Source organism: Dermacentor albipictus, chromosome 3 (assembly GCF_038994185.2).
Source record: "Dermacentor albipictus isolate Rhodes 1998 colony chromosome 3, USDA_Dalb.pri_finalv2, whole genome shotgun sequence".
In the NCBI taxonomy this organism is placed as follows: domain Eukaryota; kingdom Metazoa; phylum Arthropoda; class Arachnida; order Ixodida; family Ixodidae; genus Dermacentor; species Dermacentor albipictus.
Genome location: NC_091823.1, coordinates 10,902,999 through 10,926,688, shown reverse-complemented (window position 1 = coordinate 10,926,688; position 23,690 = coordinate 10,902,999). Strand labels below are relative to the sequence as shown.

The 23,690-nt window shown below is 47.2% G+C and overlaps 1 protein-coding gene across 6 annotated transcripts in view; it reads right to left on the bottom strand.

Moving 5' to 3' along the window:
- Window positions 1-23,690, bottom strand: part of LOC135919543 (protein Shroom3-like) — a 612,939-nt gene that overhangs the window by 67,911 nt on the left and 521,338 nt on the right. For all 6 annotated transcript variants that reach the window (XM_065453435.2, XM_065453437.1, XM_065453436.1 and 3 more), the window contains 2 exons: window positions 18,102-19,038; window positions 11,346-11,662 (listed from right to left, as the gene is read on the bottom strand). In XM_065453435.2, the coding sequence (XP_065309507.1) occupies window positions 11,346-11,662; window positions 18,102-19,038 (1,254 nt within the window). The remainder of the gene's footprint in view (window positions 1-11,345; window positions 11,663-18,101; window positions 19,039-23,690) is intronic.

The following is a 23,690-nucleotide window of genomic DNA, read 5'->3' as shown; positions in this document are numbered from 1 at the left end:
AGTGAGCATGCATTGCAACTGGTCCCGTGAGTTACTAAGCAAGGCAATATCATCAGCGAATCGCAAGGTACTAAGGCATTCTCCATTAACTCTTATCCCCAATTCTTCCCAATCCAGGTCTCTGAATACCTCCTGTAAACACGCTGTGAATAGCATTGGAGAGATCGTATCTCCCTGCCTGACGCCCGTCTTTATTGGGATTTTGTTGCTTTCTTTATGGAGGACTACGGTGGCTGTGGAGCCGCTATAGATATCTTTCAGTATTTTTACATACGGCTCGTCTACACCCTGATTCCGTAATGCCTCCATGACTGCTGAGGTTTCGACTGAATCAAACGCTTTCTCGTAATCAATGAAAGCTATATATAAGGGTTGGCTATATTCCGCACATTTCTCTATCACCTGACTCATAGTGTGAATATGGTCTATTGTTGAGTAGCCTTTACGGAATCCTGCCTGGTCCTTTGGTTGACAGAAGTCTAAGGTTTTCCTGATTTTATTTGCGATTACTTTAGTAAATAGTACTTTGTAGGCAACGGACAGTAAGCTGATCGGTCTATAATTTTTCAAGTCTTTGGCGTCCCCTTTCTTATGAATTAAGATTACGTTGGTGTTCTTCCAAGATTCCAGTACGCTCGAGGTCATGAGGCATCGCGTATACATGGTGGCCAGTTTTTCTAGAACAATCTGCCCACCATCCTTCAACAAATTTGCTGTTACCTGATCCTCCCCAGCTGCCTTCCCCCTCTGCATGGCTCCCAAGGCTTTCTTTACTTCTTCTGGCGTTACTTGTGGGATTTCAAATTCTTCTAGGCTATTCTTTCTTCCATTATCGTCGTGGGCGCCAGTGGTACTGTATAAATCTCTATAGAACTCCTCCGCCATTTGAACTATCTCATCCATGTTAGTAATGATATTGCCGGCTTTGTCTCTTAACGCATACATCTGATACTTGCCTATTCCTAGTTTCTTCTTCACTGGTTTTAGGCTTCCTCCGTTCCTGGGAGCATGCTCAATTCTACCCATACTATACTTCCTTATGTCAGCTACCTTACGCTTGTTGATTAACTTGGAAAGTTCTGCCAGTTCTATTCCAGCTGTAGGGTTATAGGCTTTCATACATTGGCGTTTCTTAATCAAATTTTTCGTCTCCTGCGACAGCTTACCGGCATCCTGTCTAACGAAGTTACCACCGACTTCTATTGCACACTCCTTAATGATGCCTATGAGATTGTCGTTCATTGCTTCAACACTAAGGTCCTTTTCCTGACTTAGAGCCGAATACCAGTTGTGTAGCTTGATCCGCAATCGCTCTGTTTTCCCTCTTACCGCTAACTCATTGATCGGCTTCGTATATACCAGTTTCTTTCGTTCCCTGCTCACGTCTAGGCTAATTCGAGATCTTACCATCCTATGGTCACTGCAGCGCACCTTGCCGAGCACGTCCTCATCTTGTATGATGCCAGGGTTAGCGCAGAGTATGAGGTCTATCTCATTTCTAGTCTCGCCATTCGGGCTTCTCAACGTCCAGTTTCGGGTATCCCGCTTGCAGAAGAAGGTACTCATTATCCGCAAATTATTCCGTTCTGCAAACTCTACTAATAACTCTCCCCTGCTATTCCTATACCCTATGCCATATTCCCCCCTTTGACTTGTCTCCGGCCTGCTTCTTGCCTACCCTGGTATTGAAGTCGCCCATCAGTATAGCGTATTTTGTTTTGACTTTCCCCATCACCGATTCCACGTCTTCATAGAAGCTTTCGACTTTCTGCTCACCATGATTGGATTAAGGCGCGTAGGCCTGTACGACCTTCAATTTGTACCTCTTATTAATTTTCACAACAAGACTGCCACCCTCTCGTCAATGCTATAGATTCCCTGTATGTTACCAGCTGTACTCTTATTAATCAGGAATCCGACTCCTAGTTCTCGTCTCTCCACTAAGCCCCGGTAGCACAGGACGTGCCCGCTTTTTAGCACTGTATATGCTTCATTTGTCCCCCTAGCCTCACTGAGCCCTATTATATCCCATTTAATGCCTGCTAATTCCTCCAATAGCACTGCTGGACTCGCCTCACTAGATAATGTTTTAGCGTTAAACATTGCAGGTTCAGATTCCAATGGCGGCCTGTCTGGATCCAAAGATTCTTAGCACCCTCTGCTGCGTCATAGGTCTGACCGCCGCCGTGCTGAGTTGCTTCGCAGCTGCTGGGAACTGAGGGGCCGGGGTTTGATTTTTGTATTCATATAGGAGGTTGTGGCCAAGTACTGCACCAGGGAGGCCAATCCTGCTCTGGTGAGGGAGTGCGTTACTGGTTCTGGTCACCGGGATCAGGCCTCACTCCAGGCCTGTTTATGCAATTTCATCAACACGCGGATTTTCAATTTTTTTTTAATCCAGTGGATAATTGCGCGGCACCGGGATTTGAACCACTATCCTCTTGCACGCTAGGCGGATGCTCTACCTCTGCGCCATCGTTGCCATGTTTTTAAGTCACCATTATAGTTCTGCGCCTCTGTCATGCAGATTTCTTGGTCCCGACAGGCTCTGCGCGACTTTGGCGCTTTAGTCAATTGTGCGGGATCTAGAACTTCACATAGACTACACGAGCCTGTACAATACCTATCGAAAGCCGCGACAAGAACTACCATGAAGGACGAGGACGACGTTGTGTGCATCGCAAAGAAAACAACAACGTTACTCTTGAGAAGATGGCGGTGTTCACTTTGAGATCCCGCTGTTGTTGCGCAAAATGAGTTCACAGCCGGAAGAATAGCTCAAGTCCTTTCTTTTTCATAATTTTTTTCGTCTTTCTGTAATTTAAACGGAAACTCTCTTTAAGTGCAGACGACTGACAGGAGCAACCCATGCGAGACCACGATGAAACTGCATTTCGAGGCCCGTATACAGCTGCACTTAAAGAGCAGCGCTCGCTCAAAGACATCTCTCCTGCCGCCTAAAGCATAACGAATGCGTCAGAGACGCGTGAGTTTTGTTTGAAGACGTCGCGCGAAGGACGGTCAAAAGAGCTCTTCAGTTTTCCGGCTAACTCAAACAACGAGCCTTGACTCGGAAAGCCAGGAAGCGCTAAATATAGAAAACAAACAAGAAGGAAAAGAAAGGAGCTTGCGACGCATAGGATAGTCCACGAAGACGACGAGAAAAAATAAAAATAAAGTAAAGGCAGATGCGCGACGTTATACCGGCACTCACTGTTGCTGCCAGAACACGCGCAGCTCGAATATCAAGTCGCCGCACAGTCCACAAATTAGAAAATAATCTTGAAGGATTTGCCGGGTCTTGCGGAGACTTCGTTGAAAACGAGCTGTTCGTTCAATTTGTACTCCGTCAGGCAAGCCCCCCTTCACTTTTCAATCTTTAAATTATGCGTGTCTCTAAAAACAAACGACACGCATATTGAAGCTTTGATGTTTATCTGAGACCACTGCGGCGCGCTGGCGAACCTCCGCCTGTGTGATTAGTAACGGGAAACCACGGCGACAGACAGGCGATATTCTCGTGTGGCCATTGCAATCGTATTTTATTCACATCCATATGACGTCTACACAACATCCACCCCGTGACAAAGCCATTATTCATGTTGGTTTAGTAACTCGAAGCCGATGCTATAGCCGGCCGCTAGCTGCCTAACTTGTCAGTTTATAGCTATAGCACAATATGCAGCAACGAACCATAGCGATCTCTCTCCAACGACATTTGTGCACTTCAACCGAAAGAACGTTTTCCATATCATTTATTTTTTTTTCTTTTACACCACAGAAAAATAAAGGGTAGTCTGGGACAGCTTCGTACACCGCGGTGTCAGTTTGGTCGATATATATTCCCATTTCACTGTCGCGACAGGGGACGCCCGATATTTGAACCTGCTTTCATGAAACCGCACCCAAATTGGGAAAGTGCACTGCGCAAGAACACAGCTTTGGTCACTACAGCCGGCGTTATGATACTGCTATCCGAAGAGAATGATATGTAATCCCTCGGAAGGAAAGGGAGAATCGCTGCTCTATACAGGATTACACGTCTTGACAGTACCGCGCGGTCAATATGGCAAAGGCAACGCAAGGGTGTAAAGCACACAGATCACTAGCACAGTCGGCGGCGCTGGCAACTTCCCGCATACCTGTGCAGTGCGCTGGCGCAGCTTCAGCCGGCATTTTCAGCTAGAGCGCCGGAAAAGCGAGAGCCGCACACGAGAGTGTTCCCTGTAACAGTGGACTGGCAACGCGCGTTCATTGCAGTCTGGACCGCTGCGTCTCGTCAATGGCTCGCAAAGGCAGATCTCCTCCGCTTCGGTTGTGCACACACAACGCTTCCCAAGGGATGCGGAGAGCTTCGGGGTGGGGAGAAAAGGGTGGCGGCGGCCCTGCTCCCGCCGTTCATCGCGTTTCCTTCTGGCTGGCTGCACTCCGGTAGATAACCGCATTAAAACGAACGCGCCCGAGAAATGAGGCGGAAGCGAGGCACGGCCACCATCCATCACGGCTGCAGCGCCAGAACAACTCTTCTTCCACTATACCGGCGAGCTCGCGAAGAGCCCGGCGCGGGAACACCACCCTAAAGTCCGCGCCAGCGCCGCAGTTTCGGAGCCAGCCGCCGCGCCTTTCGAGGGCGCGGCGCTTTTCTTCCACTTCCCGTCGCGAAGGGGCGAACGGTTTTCACTTCGGGAATGTGGATGGAAGACGAGAGGATTCGGCACTGAATCTCGGAGAGCTTTACATATACCCTGTCTCGCTAGAACCATGCAGTACAGAGGATGCTAAGTGCTGATTCAGCCAACTGGTGTCGGCCGTCAAGAGCGCTGAGCGCGCGAATGAATGTTCATGATAAGCCTCCGCTTCTTCTTTGAGGAACTCGCCATATTCAACCTCGCCCTTGCTCTTGAACTATTTCGTTAACAAAGCCACTCGTTAATTGACGCCAGATTCCGCCACGCCGCACGCTTTTCGCGAGATGAAGGTATAAAGCATTCCGGAGCGATTAAGGCGTAGTTGTATGATGCACGAGAAAACGAGCATGTTTGTTTTCGTTTAGTTATTCCTTTTAGCCATCATAACTCTCTACGGTTGTGTTCCCCACCGGAGAAATTGCTTTGGCCGGCGTTTCGGTAAGGCTCGGTTACGTGATCTTCCATTCTTTAATCGATCTCAGGCTCAAGGAAGCAGGGAACAAGGAATCGTAGTTTGTAGAGTGTAAGTTACACACAGGCACAAACTTACATAATGCAGCGTCATGAGTATCATAGTGAGACTTACAGACTTTTTTCTTGCCACTAGAGGTTTTGTGACATTAAAAGAACTCAGACTGTCGTCGCTGCTAATTACCAATATTTTACTTAAATGTATAGGACGGTCACATTATTCATTTGACCCGCTATGTAGCTAAGCGTGCACAAAGCCAAACTGCCACGTTTAAGATAAATGTCGTCCTGCGAAATCACCATTAGGAATAAAACAGTGGCGGAAATAAAAGCAGTTTGCAGGAGAACAGAGCCTGAAATGCCCGCTCCGAGGGTCCTGCGCTTCATCAGCCGTAAAGATTCGCAGCAGAGCAACATACACTGGAAGCGAAGCAACACGATAAGGCATATTTGGTCGGAGCTTGCGCTCCCAGAACGAAGTGTACTAACCACAACAACAAAAAAAAAAAGAAAGAAAGACGAAGGACCGTAATCTGCCAAGTGCCAGCCAGTACGGGAACGAGAGAACAGGCTGCGGCGGGAGCGAACGCGCTGCAAGAAACGAACCGAAACCAACATAGCGAAGACTACGGCGCTTCAGAAATAGGAGCGAAAGACATTAAACGTTTTTTTTCATACACGGGTCTTCCACAAAAGTCCTGCGCTTTCCCTTGAGGACCTCCTGTTGTCTAACGCAGTTTCACTTCAATAAATCGATTCGCCCGACAGTCAGCGTTACTACAGCCCTCTCGATCCTTGCTGTTTTACGTCCAAATTCCAGCGCTGGTCAAGAAATAAACCAGTGCACCGCGTTCTGCTGCGCTAAACACAAGAACCAGGAGCGGTGCAGCTTTAATACAAGAAAATGACCGATCTCAAAGGGCTTGGTAAAGCACATAGAAGCCTCCAGGCAAACACGGGCACACAAATGCACCCATATCGACCCGAGTTCATGTTCCTAAGAAGCGCTTCTCCGTTCTACTAAAAATAGACATCTCAGAAGAACTGGTCTAAGACAGAACCGCAAGGAAAAAGAATGTATCCGCGCAGCGCGAGCGCGCGCGTAAAACACAACACAATGGCAAGCGGGGGTGCCCCCTGGGTCTGGAGCGAATAATGTGCGCGTCGCACCATTTCCATTATCCGAAGCCGGGCCGGCGCTATCTCGAGCGCACTTTTCCCACCGGTCCCCAGACGGCGCCAGCGGAGGCACCGGCTCGTTTTTCTTCAGAGGCGTGAAGAACGGGAGAACTGGTGGGTCCTTTATCAATTTCCAGACGCCCTGTGTGCGAAGCGCTGGAGCGTGCGCGGAGGCTGCCGGTACTCCCGTAATTACAATCCCCGCTCTTGTAAGTACTTACGCGATTGCAGGTGTACTAACTATGCACGCTCTCTCGTGCGAGGCAGCGTCGAGTGTTGGCGTACACGGGCGCGCTTCGAGTCAAACAACGCGAAAGGAGAAAGGAAGCGCCCGCGCGTGGGTGCCGCGAGTGCGCAGAATATCCTTCGCGGCGAGCGTAAGCAGAACGAACGTGTATAACCGGTGCCTTCTATATAGATGCACACCTCTGGAAGATGTGTTTTAGCAGGCGTGCCTTTTTCTTCCCCCCCCCCCCCCCTTTTTTTTTATCCCCTATGTCTCGCCTTAACGGTGGACGAGCCGCCTAGTTGTGAAATGAAGACCGACTGTGCTTCCGAAGCAGGAAACAGCGCCGCTCCTTCATTTAGAGCTATTCGATAAATTTACGTGAGGCCCTGTGTCCGCAAGAGCCCCTTGAATGCTACCACAGAGACTGCATTCAGACGCATAGAGCAAGGGGTTCTTTGCCAAGCTACTAATATAGTCTGGAAATAGAACTCGGTGATAAGTATGATAAGTTTTACAACCTCGAAATGGCGATGGTGTTTGTAATACGCGAAAATCAAGCCCGTTGTGACATGTCAAAAAATGATAGCCGAATCCCGTTACCCAATCCCCACAAAGTGCAGGCAATGCGGTTTAGTTCCCAGCGTTATTTGACCGTGCACCTCGATCAGAAGGAGGGAGCAAAAAGCGAGCATCACGTTAATTGCAGGATGTCTTGCCACACGTCAACAGAGATTTGTTTTCAGCTATACGTGCCAAGTGTTCAAGCACTGATCCAAGGTTTGACAATATATTTTCACTCTGCTATGAAAAGGTCCTATACTACCGCATGTAATAAGCAACGGGAAGAAATATTGCACGAGTAACGACAGCCAGGAAAACAAGGCGATGCAAAGGTAACGCAAATAAGACCGCATGATCGAGTTCGTAACAAAAACAAAATTGATAAAATTTGTGTAATGACTGTGACTTGACGGGGTTTGCAGAGCATGTAGAAGAGGTAACCGGCGACGCACTAGAGTGACAGAAGGGTGAATTCCAAAGGAAAAGAAGACAAAGTGGGCAGGTGACAGAGAAACTAAGAAAGCTTTCTCGATGAAGATCGTGAAGAAAATTCTTCAAAATCTGTTTATTCAATACGACATTCGCTTCAACAAAAGTAAACAGAATCAGTAGGATCCAAACGACCACCCCTAAACTGCACAGCTTATCGGAGACTCCCTCTTGAAAGAGTTCTTTTTAAGGGCAATACAATGTGGAGCGTCTTCGTCTTGCAATGGCCTTGATTTGGATGATGTCTATGATCACTATATCCCAACGCCATATCCTTTCAGTGGCAATTAAGGTACGATCATTTCTTCCCCCGCTGAACCTTTTACGGGTGCAACAACAAGAGAGAAGCCGGCGACGGAAGCCTCGAACACAGGCAGAAAAAGTGCTCAGCAATCTTGTGGAAGAGTACGGTGTTTTCAATGGTGCTCTAATGTGTTTTAGGTTCACCCCTGCCAAATGCAAGGGCGCATTTGCGAGAGCGAGAAATGAAAATAACAGGGAAACGAGTGAAAACGAACTGCGCTCGCCTCTTTGGCGCAGGTAAAATTTCCCCTCGTCTGTTGAAGGCTGCCACAAAAGGAGTGCCACAGGCGGCACCAGCTCCAGCAGCCGCGTGTCGTACAGATTGTCGCGCCATAAATGTTTAAATTCGTCCGGGAGCCGCTGCCGCCGCGCACCCCGCAGCGCGACGCGAAACTCAATTGGCGACAGCCTTTGGAGACACGCGGCAGCTGGTGTGGAGACAGGCTCACGCACACGCTCACAACTTTGCGCACGCCTCGCTGCCTGCCGGTACCATTATATATGCACGCGCCATCCGTACAGCGGCAGTCTCCATTAGCGCGGAAACTCAATTTAACTGGGAGAGCCGCGTGCGAAGGAAAACATAAGAAAAGAAAATTGAATCCCAACAAGCTTACCGGACAGGCGTTCGGAATAAAGTCCGGCTGCAGGGTGACCAAAAAAAGAAAGAGGGAAGAAAACATAACAAACAGGTAAGTAAGTTCCCTGCCTTGCTTGCTAACGAAAAGCCCGCCTGGAAAAGCGTGGATGACTTGATGAACAGGTCGTGTCTGAGTGGAGGTGGATAGGCGAATAGCAGGAGAAATTGCGTCTGCCTGCTTTGGAAATGCTTCGGTGCTCAGGAAAAACAAATATTCACGAGAAATGAAGACATAATGGACACTCCTTCAACGCCATAGAAGACCAGACCACCTAGAAGCTTCCTGCGCCTACATTACTGATATAAAGCGCTATAAGAGGTAACACTGTTAAATGTAAACGAGGGCAAGGCGGATTTCCATTATTTTTCTTTCTTTTCTTTTCTTGATGGGAAATAGCTGCTTTGCATAAGAGAAAATATTCTTGGGCTACCATCGTTACATGCTGCATGACATGGTAAAGACGGGGTAAAGGGATGCCAGTTCTGGACAAAGAATAATGTAAATCCACCAAAAATAATAGTGTGATCAAGGAGACAACTCGAAGAGCTATGACCCAGCTAGTAGGAAATTAGACGTACAGTGGGCTGAAAAAACGTACGGCGAAGGCGTGAACACCCATGACAAGCGCCAAATGACCACTTAATAATAATGGCGCAACAAAACTGCGACTAAGACGGAACAGACGACAGAAGCGCTACTGTCTGTTCTTTGTTAGTCCCCGTTTCGTTGCACAGTTCATATGAATCCATACTAACTAGCCCAGCTGTCATTACCTCCGTCAAAGCAGTAGTTGTTAGTGTCATGTTATTTCGCACAAAGGCAGCGTGTCATGGCGGACACGAAAACCAACTCGACCAAACTGTCGCTTTACTTGAAAGCACGCGTGAGTGGACTAGTCAATCTATTTCCAACATCGATGCCCGATGAGGTCCAGTCGTATGTTCCCTTTGGAATTTTCTCACACGTTTTCGCTCCCACGAAACTGTTTTCGTTTGGGAAGTACCTCGCGAGAATGTTGACGCAATCTGCTGCACTTCGACATGGAAAGGAAACGGCGGATAAGACGACTTTTCTTGATTCAAATTCAACCGAATTAGCGCTTTATCGTTTTCCATAGCGTTAACTGTTATCGTATCTTTCAGTAATGTGTTACAGAGTCAGGTGTCCGTCTTGTCCATATACAACAGCCCCAAGACAGAGTTAAGAAAACTTTGCAATTGCTGGCCGTGGGAATCGAACCGACAAGGCCAGTCCGTTGGAAACCTCTTGGATGCGACTACTTGCACGACAAGCCGTACGGTCCGATCGCACACGCAACTGTGTAAGTGTAACCCGCTGAGAGCTGGAGAAACGTGGCGAGATGCGAATGCTAGTATGGCGTGCGACGCGGCGGAAAAGCGGTTGATACGACAGTGGAAACATGTTGAGGAATCTGTTGCATTCGGTTGTTCGAGCGACAACTCGTGTGCCGGATCGAATGCTTCTAAAATTGCGTTCAGACGGAGAAGATAGTTTTCTTTGTCCGCCGAAAGAATTGGATACAACCGAGCGGCACCGAATAACGTCGCCAATAGCTCACCTATACACACAGAGTGATGTGATGCCGCGAGGGCCAAGCGATCGCCCCCTGGCTGCATCCGCGGTGCGGGAGCACGCAATTTCGCTTTAGCGAGATCCGGTTTCGCTTCCGGCGTCCGGCAACCACGAGCGGCCCCACTAATGCCGCCGTAGGGCGCGTGTAAAAGAAACATCGGATCCTGGGGAGGTATTCTGTAGGAGTCCACCTAGTGGACATATCCATTTCGTTGGCTGTTGAAGTTCTGATTGGCTATAGACAGCGCTGCCCATCCGCGGCAGCGAGGCGCCACAGCCAATCAGCAGTTCAGCAGCAGATGAAATGGGCATGTCCACTAGGTGGACTCCTACAGAAAACCTCCCCTGCAATAATAGATGCTGACGCAGAGAACAAACCAGACGCTTCCGAGAGGAAGGGACGCGCTCATGGGGCTTCTGGCACGCAGCCATTCATACGTATTACAATAAATAGTTAAACAGTCCAGTACGACCACATAATTATCCTCCACAGCGGTTTCGTCCGTGGCAGTCAGTTCCGCTCTACGCACGAGAATTCTGCGTTGGAACTTCCGAGACGACAGCGGACGATTACGCCAGTCATGTTTGAGGCGCGGAAACTATTCTTCAAAACGACACAATTTTTCTGGAGTTCTCCAGCGTGTTCTTGTGTGCTGCCTACGTATCGCATCCCTATTTTACGTCTGCACGTGTCAACTAGCCTTTCCCGCGGAGGTGCAACATTGCTCTACCACCGGCGGCTGGGTACAGCATTTAAGAACGCTTGTTCTTATTGTATTGGAATGGCCGATTTACTAATGTGCGATGCTTGTGTATCTGAAGAAGCTATCGAAGACGCGTTGTGCAGTTGCCGTCAATACCTCTTCACAGGCCGCCAATAAGCTGACTGAACTCCAGAACATTTTCTGAAACAAAAATTCGTGCACCCTAGCGACAACCGTCACTGGCGTAAAAAGCTATTCGTGCGCTACTGCAGTTCTTGAAGCGCGCAGGCCTGAGTGACCGTTTATATCTTCCGTGTGCACGAATTGCTAACTCTATCTCTCTTTCTTTCTCATTTTGTTGCTCATTTATTTTGCCACAAGCACAGGGTAGCAAACCGAAGGCTCGCCTGGTTGACCTCCCCACATTCCTCCTCCTTGCGTTCTCCCTCTCGTCCCACGATTCCTTCTAGGGCACAAGGAGTCTCACCTGGGATCCGCGGGGTCGCACTCCTGAACGGCGACAGAGCCCGGCTGCTGCTGCTGCGCCACGTGCTCGAGGTCGTCCGGCGGCGGCGGCAGGGGCTCGTCGTCGTCCACCACGGGTGGCGAGCACAGGTCTCGCGCCGTCGGAGGCAGAGGGGGAGGCGACGGCAGCGGCAGCTCGGGGCTCGAGCACAGGCTCGTCCACGACACCGGCCGGCCAGCCGCCGACGCGCTGGCGCCCGCGCTGCCGTCGGCGGAGCCCGCTGCGACCCTCGCGAGAACGGGCGCGGGCGGCTGCAGGGACTCCGGGCATGGTGCGTCCTGCGAGGATTAGCGGCTCGTCAAGCCCGCGCTGCGCCTGCCCGCTTATAACGCCCGCGACGAGGTGAACTGAGCGAGATTCCCCCCTTTTTGCGGAACGAGAGATCGCGGTTGTGGTTGTCGTTTCAAAAAATGTATTTGTTGCTTGTAGGGATTTCAGAAACCTTGTATTGCGCTTCTCGAGGTTCCATTTGTAGAGCGCGTGCACGCGAGCAAGGTGAAGGTAATCTTTTTTACGTTTTCATGCTTTTTTGTGCCACCGGTATAATTTTTGCATCGTACCTATTGTTTGGTTTTTCAGATTATCGGAACATATAATCACTTTTCTATTTTTTCTTCTTTCTTTCATTTTTTTTTCTTTAGGTTGGGGTCGCAGCCTTCAGTCAGCACTCGGTCTCACCTGCTTTTTGCTCCTGCGCGATGTAGCATTAAAGAAAGATAGCTGCGTGAAACGTCGCACTATATTGAAAAAGTTGCGCGACCTTTCTGCCTTTACTTCAGTGATGGCAGTGACATCTTGGCCATGGATGTGGAAATGTCACCGCTAATCTGCAGAAGAAACTTGCGACGTCAGGGTATGCTGCCATCGCTAGTCTTATTGTGCTATTTCTGTCCTTCGCACACCTGGTGAGCTTTAAGCCCTGTCTTGTGGTGCATTAACTAGCTCAGCGGTAAGTAGCTTTCAGTACGGTATGTTATCGAAGACAGGAATGTCTCAGCCTTTAGCACGACCTATATGCCTTTGAAAGCACCGTGCTTTGCCAACTTGTGATCTTTCTATTCGTGGGCACGGCGGACCAACTGCGGGCATGTGGCCTCACAAGCCTTTCCTCTGCTTCATGCAGGTGCTCGTTCTTGGCTTGACCGGAGCGACGTATCACCGAAACAGTTATTCTACCGGATCTTCAAGCTGCCAAAATGTGCCTGTTCCTTCCACGTGTTTTCTTAACACGTCAGCAACGATGGAGAGTTATCACGAAACACCTTCCTTCCACGTCACGCCAGCTCTGCTCCCGCGCAATCCAACCATAGCGCCACCTACACATCATGTGACATCAGTGGCCTGCTGTACAAAAGGACGACTGCAGCTGCACAATTTCAGTGGGCACGGCGGACCAACTGCGGGCATGTGGCCTCACAAGCCTTTCCTCTGCTTCATGCAGGTTAGTTACTACTCTGCCTCATTTAGGAGTGATTGCCGCTGTCTTTTGGTCTTGCCGTGCCCCCGGCGTTGTGCTAGTATTGCTTACGAAATGTACTGTATGTGTTTACTTTTGCTGTGCGGTGACGTTGAGACAAGTCCAGGCCCCGATATTGAAAAAGTGCTGCAAGAAATACTGGCAGGACAAACTAAGTTAGTTGAAGACATGGCGATGCTTAGAACGCAGCAGAATAACATGGAAAAACTTTTTACTGATTGGGGCAATCGATTCACTGTTTTAGAAAAACGTGTTGCTCGTGTTGATGAACTTGAACAAACCGTTAAATCTCTAGAAAACAAGATAGTAGAATTGGAAGATAGGAGTAGGCGTTCCAATTTGGTGCTATTTGGCCTTCGGGAGGAAGCTGCTGAAACAGAAACTGAGCTTAAGCAAAAAATTGTGACTGACATATTTTCCCACATGCTAAACGTAAATTGCAGCTCGATTGGAAGAATCCACCGTTTAGGGAAGACTGGTAAACAAAGACCCGTTATTATGTTCTTTCAGGACTTCAATGAAAAACGTGCAATCTTAAAAAACGCCAACAAGTTAAAAGGGACCAGAATTTCAGTACAAAATGATTATTCGCATGAAACCCTCAGAAAACGTAAACTACTTTGGGACAGCGCGAAGGATGAAAAGAAAGAGGGCAAAAAAGTTACTTTGATAGACGCAAAACTACGGGTCAACAATGAATACTTTATATGGAATGATACCACTAACACCAGGATTAAAATCCATGACTATCGCAGTACTTCAAAAAAGGACTGACTTGCTCCCCCTCAAGAATTCCGAATCTTAAATATCAATGCACGCAGTGTTATCAACAAGAGTGATCAGCTTGACGCGATAATTCTTGCGTGTAACCCACACATTCTCGTCATCACAGAAACATGGCTGCATGACGAAATAGAAGATACAGATATCTCTCCCTCTAATTACCGTGCTTTCCGTCGTGATAGACCTACTAGAGGTGGCGGTGTTGCTATTTTGGTGAGACAAGATATTTCGGCAGTTCTCCTACGTCAAGCTGTTAATCTTGAAGTGATCTCTTTAAAAATTCTATGCCATAACGTTTCTGTTTTGATTTTTGCTGTTTACCGCGCTCCCGATTCCGCTCCGCAATTTCTCAATGATCTGCGTGATCACATGGCGACTTTTGTGCACGAAAAAATTTTTCTCATAGGTGATTTCAATCTTCCGGGAGTTGACTGGATTCACGGAACTCCTAGCGCTGATGTTAATATGAATAATGAGCAGTTGCGTAACATAATCTTGATGCACAACTTGCAGCAAGTGGTTACTGAGCCTACACGAATTAGCACTACTTCTGCCTCAATACTTGACCTTGTGTTTATTAGCCGGACTTTAGATAATTATTCTGTCTCTGTTGAACATGGCATTTCGGATCATGAACTTGTGGCTTTTTCTTGCTACCTTGATCCTCTCAGATCTACTCATTGTAAAACTATTACTGTAAAGGATTTTTCACGTGCCAGGGATGAGAGCATACTGGATTATCTTGACTTTAGTCTTAGCGGTTTTGGGGGACACGACACCGTTCAACTTTGGGATGAATTTATGAATATTTGTACGCACTGTATTGACAACTTTATTCCAAATAAAACCAAGCGAACATATAGAGCTACTCCCTGGATGACGCGCGACATAGTGCACATAAAGAGAAAGGTTAAACGACTAAGACGACAGGGTCTTTCTCGTGACATAGTAGAACCTTACCAAGCAAAATTAAATGAGGCTATCAGTGTTGCTAAACTTCGCTATTACCAGTTCACCCTTCCTAACTTCATCAGAACTGCTCCTTCCAAGTTTTGGGGTTATCTTAGTAAAAAAAGTAAATCAGTTGACCATATTATGCATGAGGGCAATCCTGTCGTCGCTAAACAAGATATCGCTGTTCACTTCAATGCTTATTTTAACAGTGTCTTTTCGAACTCGCCCGTTTCCCCTCGTGTAAATGGCGTAGCACACAATGATTTTAGTTTTATTTCTTTGTCTGGCGTCTTTTCTATGCTTCTGAATTTAAAAACAAAATCATCTCCTGGGCCTGATAACCTACCAAACGTGTTTCTTCACAGGTACGCTGAAATGCTATCTCGCTTTCTCGTAATCATCTTTCGTGCATCCCTTTCATCGGCGGTGCTTCCTAACGACTGGCTTTCTGCTCGTATTGTTCCGATACTAAAAACAGGCGATCCATCACTAGTGGCAAACTATCGTCCCATTTCACTAACCTCATCTTGTTGCAAACTTTTAGAACACATTATTGCTTCTGAAATCAATAAATTTCTCGACGATAGAGCCATTCTATCTCCTATGCAGCATGGTTTTCGAAAGGGCCTCTCCACTGTAACCCAATTAACCACTGTAGTTCACAGTCTCGCTAGCACTATCGACAAATCAGGGCAAACTGACATCATATTCTTGGACTTCAGGAAAGCATTTGATCTTGTATCACACGCAAAGCTAATAGAAAAACTTGAACATTTGAACATTCCTTCCCATCTCGTAAATTGGATTCGCGCTTATATTTCTAACCGTACGCAATTCGTAGTAGTTGATGATTGCTCTTCAAGCACCCTTCCTGTCACTTCTGGTGTTCCCCAGGGTAGTGTTCTTGGACCATTATTATTTAACATATATATTAATGACATTGTCGACACTGTTACTCAACCCGTACAAATAAAACTGTTTGCTGATGATTGCCTCCTCTTTAATGAGATCACTTGCCGACAAGATCAAGTTATTCTAAACTCTAACCTTCAAGACATACTAGCTTGGTGTGCGCGCTGGGACATGCAGCTTAACATTGATAAAACAGTATTTATGAAAATAACTAGGAAAATTAATAAATTGTCGTTTACCTATAGCCTAGCATCCAAACCTCTTACGGAGGTGAATGAATATAAATACCTCGGTGTTACAATAGCCAGTAACCTTAGTTGGAACTCGCACATCTCCCATGTTTGCGACTCGGCTTTTAAGAAGCTTTGCTACCTCAGGCATAAATTAAAACACGCTCCTTCTGAAACCCGTCTTATCGCCTACACCTCTCTTGTCCGTCCTAAACTCGAGTATGCAGCTATTGTATGGGATCCCTATACTAAAACTAACATCGATGCGCTAGAAATGATACAACGTAAAGCAGTAAGGTTCATCTTCTCTAAATATCGCACAAGTGATTCCCCAACTCAGTTAATGGCTGAACACAATATTCAGTCTTTGCAACTAAGAAGAAAAATTCACAGGCTTAAATTTCTCTTCTTGCTGAGTAACAATAAACTATCTCTTTCTCCCGAACCTTACATAACACCCCTTACTGCCCGCCGAACAAGACATCACCACGCTGCATCATTAACGCCTTATAATGGTAGAACCAATGTCTTTATGTCTTCCTTTTTCCCTCGAACAGTAACGGAATGGAACAGCCTACCCTATAACAAACTTCTCAGCACTGACTCAATAGCCTCTATTACTATCTAATTTTAGTGCTTGTTCTTACGAAATCTCGTTTCAATTTGTATCGTTGTGCAATATTTATTCATTTGCGCGTTGTAGTAATATTGAATTATGCACTCCTCCTTTTTTTTTCTGTTACATTTCCTGTGCTTTGAAACTTTGCTTGTGAAACAGTGTTTCAATTTGTACCTGCCACTCTCTATGCATTATTTAGAGGTGCTTTACTCATTATGCGATTGTACTTTCTAATACATTTTTTCCGGAGCTTTCTTTTTTTTACTCCTTTGTCAATCTGTTGTTTTCTTTTTTTGTATGTACCTTTCCCCTCCTGCCTGGGCCTTCTAAGGCCTGCAGTATTCCTAAATAAATAAATAAATAAATAAATACTGTTTTCAAAGAGTGGCGCTAGCAAGGAGCAAGGAACGTTTATTTCGCTATTTAACTGTTTTACGAACTACTCAAAGTGTGTCTGCGCGTCATGTCAACAGGCATACTTCCTCCAACAAATCCTAACTCGGAACCACTCATAATCCACGCGCCTGAACTTCTTCATTTGCGCCTAGCAAGCTGATTTCTTTGCATCAAGAGAGATATTGAGGTGAAGTCAACTGTACAGGCCAAATGAGTGACAAATATTCGCGGTTGGGTTAAGTTTCAATGAGCTATTATGGGACACGTTTCAGAATACCTGTGGATGCGCATAGTGAACTCCGTCGCACACACTTCACTCTTTTTACCATAGATTGTAAGTGAACGTCAAGATTCGGCAAGTAATCAAACAACGCCAATATGCAGTGGCGTATTCATCGGCAGTGTCCATAAATATTTTCCTGTCTAGTCACACGGAGGGCTAATGCAACATAGAGGAATAAAGTCCTTTGTATAAAGGCGAAAACATGCGTTATGTTAAAATAAGAACTGCGAGACATCAATAAAGCAAGATAAGCTCATTAAGTTACAAATAGGTATGGATAAGCCCAAGTATGAGAAAATAATACTCTTAAAGCATAGGTTTTTAACAAAGGGCCAGTCATATCAATTCAAGATCGAACAGGTTCTTATACGCAACTCAAACGGACATTGTTAGGATAATTCTGTGGTCTAAGCGCCCCTATTATATTATTGCAGAAAGTGGGCACATATTAAGCCGAACCAAGAAAGCGGCAAGTTAACGCACTAAGCTCGATCCCTCGACATAAACGACAGTGCAACAAGCATTGTACATCGAAGGCAACGCATCGGAAAGCTGTGCAAATGTCTGGACGTTTTCTACAGGACAACGACATACTTGTTATGTATTAAATAACACATAGTGTTTTGAAACTTTGCCTAAGGCATTCGTGGAGACTGCGCAGCATGCACGAATTTACCGTTATTAATTTATCCCTAAGGACAATCGTTCTATGTAGTTATGAATTCATATTTGCAAGCGCGTTTATTTTCAGCATGTCCTTCGGACATGCACATTTTGGATTACATTTTGAGATCCTATGCCTTTAGAAGGGTCTTTAAGCTAAGTCGTATAACTAGCTCACATCGCGCACTTTGCACGCGTGGCCGCATAGACATTTCGCCCTGTCTCCCTCCTTGTTTTTGTTATTTCTTTTTTTCCTTTAAAGTTTTCTACACCTGACAGGACTGCAGAAACCATCACAAGTTTAGGCTGGTTAAGCCTCTTTCTTGTTTCCATTGACAAAAATTGTTAAAAGTTCCAAAAAGATTTGACTTGGGTGAACGGAAAGTTCGACTCGTCTCACCGCCCGCGCCAGGTTGACTTGACCGGCGATGCGCTCCGTGATGCTCTGCAGCTCGGCTTCGTCGTCGACGCCGTTCTCGTCCGAGGCTGCCGGCGCGGCCGCCGTCCCTGCGCTCCTCTTGGGCGGCGGACGAGGCGGTGGCTTCGGATCGGACGAAGGGCTCCTTCGGGGTGGCACGGCCGGAGGTGGCGCCGCGAACGGAGAGCCGCTCGCGATCGTTCCCTCCGACGAATCTCCGCCTCGAAGGGGCCCCTGGATCCGCACGTCAAGACACTTCTCGTGGACTCTGTCGAAGAGGTTGTCGTGGCTTCTTCTGTTAGGCTGTGACGGCCTGCTACCTTCCTCTAAGCTCGGAAACCTCTCATCTGGTATTATCATCTTCTCCCGTGACCTCGGGCTGTCGCTGGACCGCGAAGCGTGAACCTTGTCTTGCGGGCTGTTGTCCATGTCGCGACTACTTTCGTGATGTCTTCCCCTAGCCTGCAGCGCCAGATGCACCGGAGTCACTTCTTTGTGGCCGGAAAGCGCGGTGATGGCATCGGTTCTCCGGCCATGCTGCGTCACCACAGCGGCGGCGGGACTACCACCATTGCTGGCAATGTTGTTATTGTTGTTGTTATTGTTAACGATGCTGTTATTGTTATTAGCCACTCTGGACTCGAGCAGCTTCTCGGGCACCCTGTCGAGCAGTTTTTCCTGCTGTTGCTGTGCCCTCCGGTCGAAGGGCTTGCTCAGCTGAGGTACCATGTCGACCACGCTGTCGCGGTCTGACGCAGACGCACCTCCCCTGGTATCAGTGGGAGACTTGGTGCTCGCCGGAGGAGCAACGGCGAGTGTTACGCCCTCGGAAGTGAGTAGCTGCAGGGCGGGTGTGCCCCGGTCCGGAAGCCGCACTTCCCGCAGCTGGGCTTTGCGTCCGCCGCTCACAGAGGACCTCCTGGGACAGGAGAGCGAAACAAATACAGACACTTAGAGTTTGACACAAAGGTGAAACGTTTTGCGTGTATTTGGAGTCAGACCAGAACAAGTGCAACAGCAAGTGTTACACCCTCGGTAGAGAGGTGTGTATTATGGCAAAAATGTCAGCTAGACTTTGTACACTTCGCTATCACACACGTAGGAAGAAGTAGAAAAGAGGGAGAGACAGAAAATACAAGAGTTCAAATCATTCGCCTACATTGGGCGATTCCCAGCATTTCTACAGTCGGGCTATTCCGTCCGACCTTCCACAACGTGACTGCACCCTTCTAGTTTGTCTATGGCATGGAGTAGCATTTTGAAATGCGAACTCCTTTCTGACTGGAACGGGCAACAGGCCACTATGTGACTTCTGCAATCTACGGGTAATAAAATTATGGCGATGACTAAGCACGTGTACTGTGAGCATTAAAATGCCCTGCGAAAAAAATGATAACATATACAAAATATGTCAGATGCAAAATTGGCTAGAACACTAGTGCCTCACCAGAGCCTTGAAACACAAGGGCTGGAGGCATGTACTATACAAAACTACTATCCCAGGGGCATCCTCTTAAGAGAGGATGCGGTACGAATTTATGGGGCTAATAACATGTAAGAAAACATCTTTCACGAAACCTAGGACTGTATTAGTTCTAGGTATTAGTTCTGGACCGAGAAATATTACAGGATGAAGAGGAATGTGCTGCCGCTATGCTAGAGGAAAAGGTCTCGTTCTCTCAGATTCGGCTTCCCGACACTCCAGGAGGACGCGGAGGACGGTCAGCCTCATATATATATATATATATATATATATATATATATATATATATATATATATATATATATATATATATATATATATGCTTTTTGGAGTTTTCTTTTCCTTATACACATCACAGCCTACAATAGTGCATAGGCTTCAGCCATAAAGATACTTGTTTCCGGATGCAGTACATCAGATCCTGAGAAGGATGGGCCGACGGCTGCACAAGACACCCCGGCATGCGACTTCGATGCGTCTGTGTAGAAGTCTGTGCAGGAGTGCTGGTACTGCTTGTACTAGGAAATGTATTCGGATTTAGAGCTCTGGAGCGTGCTTTGTAACTTCTCGAAAGGGTATATCACATTTTGCCACCTGCCGATCCGAAGGAGGTAGCGGCTTGGTCGGATGCATTAAGCGAGGAATGGGACATGCATTTATTCGCTAAGCTCTCTCACACGCAGCGAGAAAGGCTGTCTTACAAAGGGACAATTGCGGAAAAGTGTACCACACGTCATATCGCTAACGGTATTATAGCCTGGATGTTCATGATTAGAGTGTATTTTGAGAAAATCTGTGAGGCTTATGTATGGTCTCTGCAGACGGAGTGACCACTTATTCTATATATAAGCTTCCAATAGGGCTTGTTCTGAAAGCGCCGGTGGCTAAGCGTATACCTAGTTGGTCGACGGAATCTAGCGTCTTTAGCGCGCTCGGTGCGGCAGAGCTATACACGACAGCAGCATAGACCAGTCGTGATCGAATTAGGCTCTTGTGAAGATTCATCAAACACTTCCCGTCGCTACCCCATGTTGTGTGGGATAGAATTTTCAGTAAATTCTTGTTTTAGTTCATTGTCTGCATTTACGTACGACTGGCTTACATTCTTCTATTTGTTTAAGTTTAAGGAAGGATTAAAAATAATGGATTGAGATTGACACATGCTTAACGTGCTCCTTAATAGTGTGCCTGGTGTTGCAAGATATCCCCTTGGTCGTTCACCAGAACCAACGGATGGATTGTAGCTTTCTAAGTCTAGCTACATTCTAGCTTACAGTCTAGCTTAAGAAAGCTACAAGCTTCCTTAGCTTGTAGCTTTCTTAAGTCATTCCATACTTTCGCCTCTTGTGTGTATGAATTTATACCCGAGAGGAACCTCACCCAGCTTTCTCTCTTTGCCAGACGCCATGTCCACCTTCCCGGTGATTTAAATTTTTAAAATTGTATTAGATTTTCTGCATTTGACGATCTACGCAATACGCCCCATGGCTTATCCTGCTTCTTTCGCGCCTCTCTAAAGTCTTCGTTCCACCTGGGAGCACGTATTGTAAGTGAACCACCGTTCCTTTGCGGGATATACTTTTCGGCTGCATGAATAATAAAAGCGGCAAAATGTGCAACAGCATCATATATAGTAAAATCATTTATAAAATTTCGTACTAAATAACCTGTTCATTTTAAAATGCTCCCAGTCCACCGATACTAATTTCCATCGAGGAATACGCGGAGGGTTCTTATACAGAGTTATCAGGTTTGAAGTTACAGCAAAGTGGTCACTTCCAAAAAGTTTATTGGTGACGTTCCATTCTAGGTGAGGCAGAAGAGACAGTTGCTAGATCTATCGCTGAATACCTTTTGTGTTGGCCCCTGTAATAGGTCGGCTCATTCTTGTTAAAGATGCAAGCACCAGAGGCCAGAAGAAAATTTTCAATGAATCGACCTCTCGCGTCGCATCACGAGTCTCCCCACATCGTGTTGTTGGCATTAAAATCCCCCACGAGTATGTAGGGGTCCGAAAGCTGATCAATGAGGTTATAGAAATCGTTTTTTTCTCATATGATAGTTAGGGGGCATGTATACAGAAAACACAGTACCCAGTGTATTAAAAAGGATTGCCCGAACTGACGCTGCCTCAAGGGGCGTCTGAAGGGCGACGTGTTGACAAGCTGCAGACTTGTCGCCAACTATAGCTACACTGCCGGAGGCATTTGCCTCATTACGGTATTTTCGGAAGGTGGTGTAATTGCGAAGAAAATTAGTATTCGCGTGTTTGAGATGTGTCTCTTGACACATAGCAACTTTGGATTATGTTTGTGTAGGAGTTCTCTAATATCGTCACGCTTATGAAGAAGTCCTGTAACATTCCATTGTGCTTTCTGCGTCTCCGTTACTAGAAATGTGTTTTGTGCTGTGTATTTAAGAGACAAATATTAGCTCGCGGGCCCTTTCCAGGCGCCGTGACGCGAGCTTTTTTTTTTTTTTTTTTGAGCGATCGCGAGAATCTCGCCGCTTCTTGGGCACTGACGGCGCCGTCTGGCTGTTCATTGTGTCCATCACGTCTTGCGCAGCGTTGGACACGCGCTCTTGCGAGCACTGTGTTTGACGTGAAGGCCTCGACACGACGGGCGAGACCTTTAAGGCCACCGGCCCGAAGGTCGATGACCTTTTCTGCTGAGGTGCGGAGAAGAGCCAGCTGCAGCCACGGAGGTGGGGGGTGGGGGGGTGGGGTGGGGGGCAGGTGGCGTCACTGCCGGCTCACTGCGTGTGGGCCGGACAGACGCCAGAAGCCGTTGTGTCGCTGCGCCCTGACGCGTGCCAACGGCAAACTTGTCCTTGAGCAGGTAGGATACCCGCCTGCGTGCCTCCTTGAAACTTATGTTTACCTTAACTTTAATTGCTACCATTTCCTTTTCTTTTTGCCAGGATGGGCACGACCGCGACTACGCAGTGTGCTCCCAATCACAGTTTACACAGTGGAGACAGTTCTCCCAAGATTCAGAGGTGTATTCATGGGCTCTGCATCTCACACAAGTTTGGTGGCCTCGGCAGCTCTGTGAACTGCGGACGAAACGCTGGCATTTGAAACATCTCAGGGGATTTGGCATGTATGGCCTTACATGAGATGATGTACTCAGCCTCGATGGACTCGGGCAGAATACTGGAGCCGAAATTAAGTATCAGGTGCTTGGTCTGGATTTTCTTGTTGTCCCGCCTCATCCTAATTCGTTTAACGTTTATGACGTTCTGCTCACTGAAGTACTCCAGGAGTTCAGCTTCAGTCGGCTCCAGCAGATCATCATCTGAGACAACGCCCCGGGTAGTAGTCATAGTACGGTGCGGGGTTATCGTTACTTGGACATCCCCAATGGCACTAGATTGGACAGTTTTTGATATTGTTTCTGGTTGCGGAGTTCCAAGAGGAGATCACCGCTTGCAATCCTGGATGCTTTATAACCTGTGCCAAAAACTTCGGTAAGAGACTTTTATACGAGGAATAGCGAGATTGTTCGCGCTGGTTTGTCTGGTTTCTTAGAGTGAGTGACATGAAAATGGAGGAAAAATTCTTTTTGACGACCAAAAAATTCGAAGACTTCATCGGTGTGCCCTACCCCCCTTTCAGGGAGCGATCAGGTAGTGGTGGGATGGAAGCAATCATAAGTGAGTGCATTTTTCGGCAGTAACGCCAGCCACCGATCGTGGGGCCCTACAAGGGGACGCTGCAGGACCTGTGAAACAACTCCTGCAATCGCCAGCTGTACGTTACCGCTATAACACAATATGACATAACCTAGTTGGCTACTCACACAGGGTTAACCTTCGCTGCCTAGAAAATCGAAAGTAGTGCAGAAGAGAGGAGAATACAGGAAATATTAAAAGTGAGAGGGAAAGACGAAGGTTGGAGGGAGAGAGGGACAGGAAAAGGTAACTACCGATTTCGCCCGGGTGGGTCAGTCGAGGGGTGCCGTCTACGTGAAGCCGAGGCCAAAGGGGTGTGTTGCCTCGACCGATGGGCCTTAAAAGCCCAAACACTCGGCATCGGCTCAATCCCCAAGGTCCCATTTTCCCCGGACACGGCTAAGCTACGCACG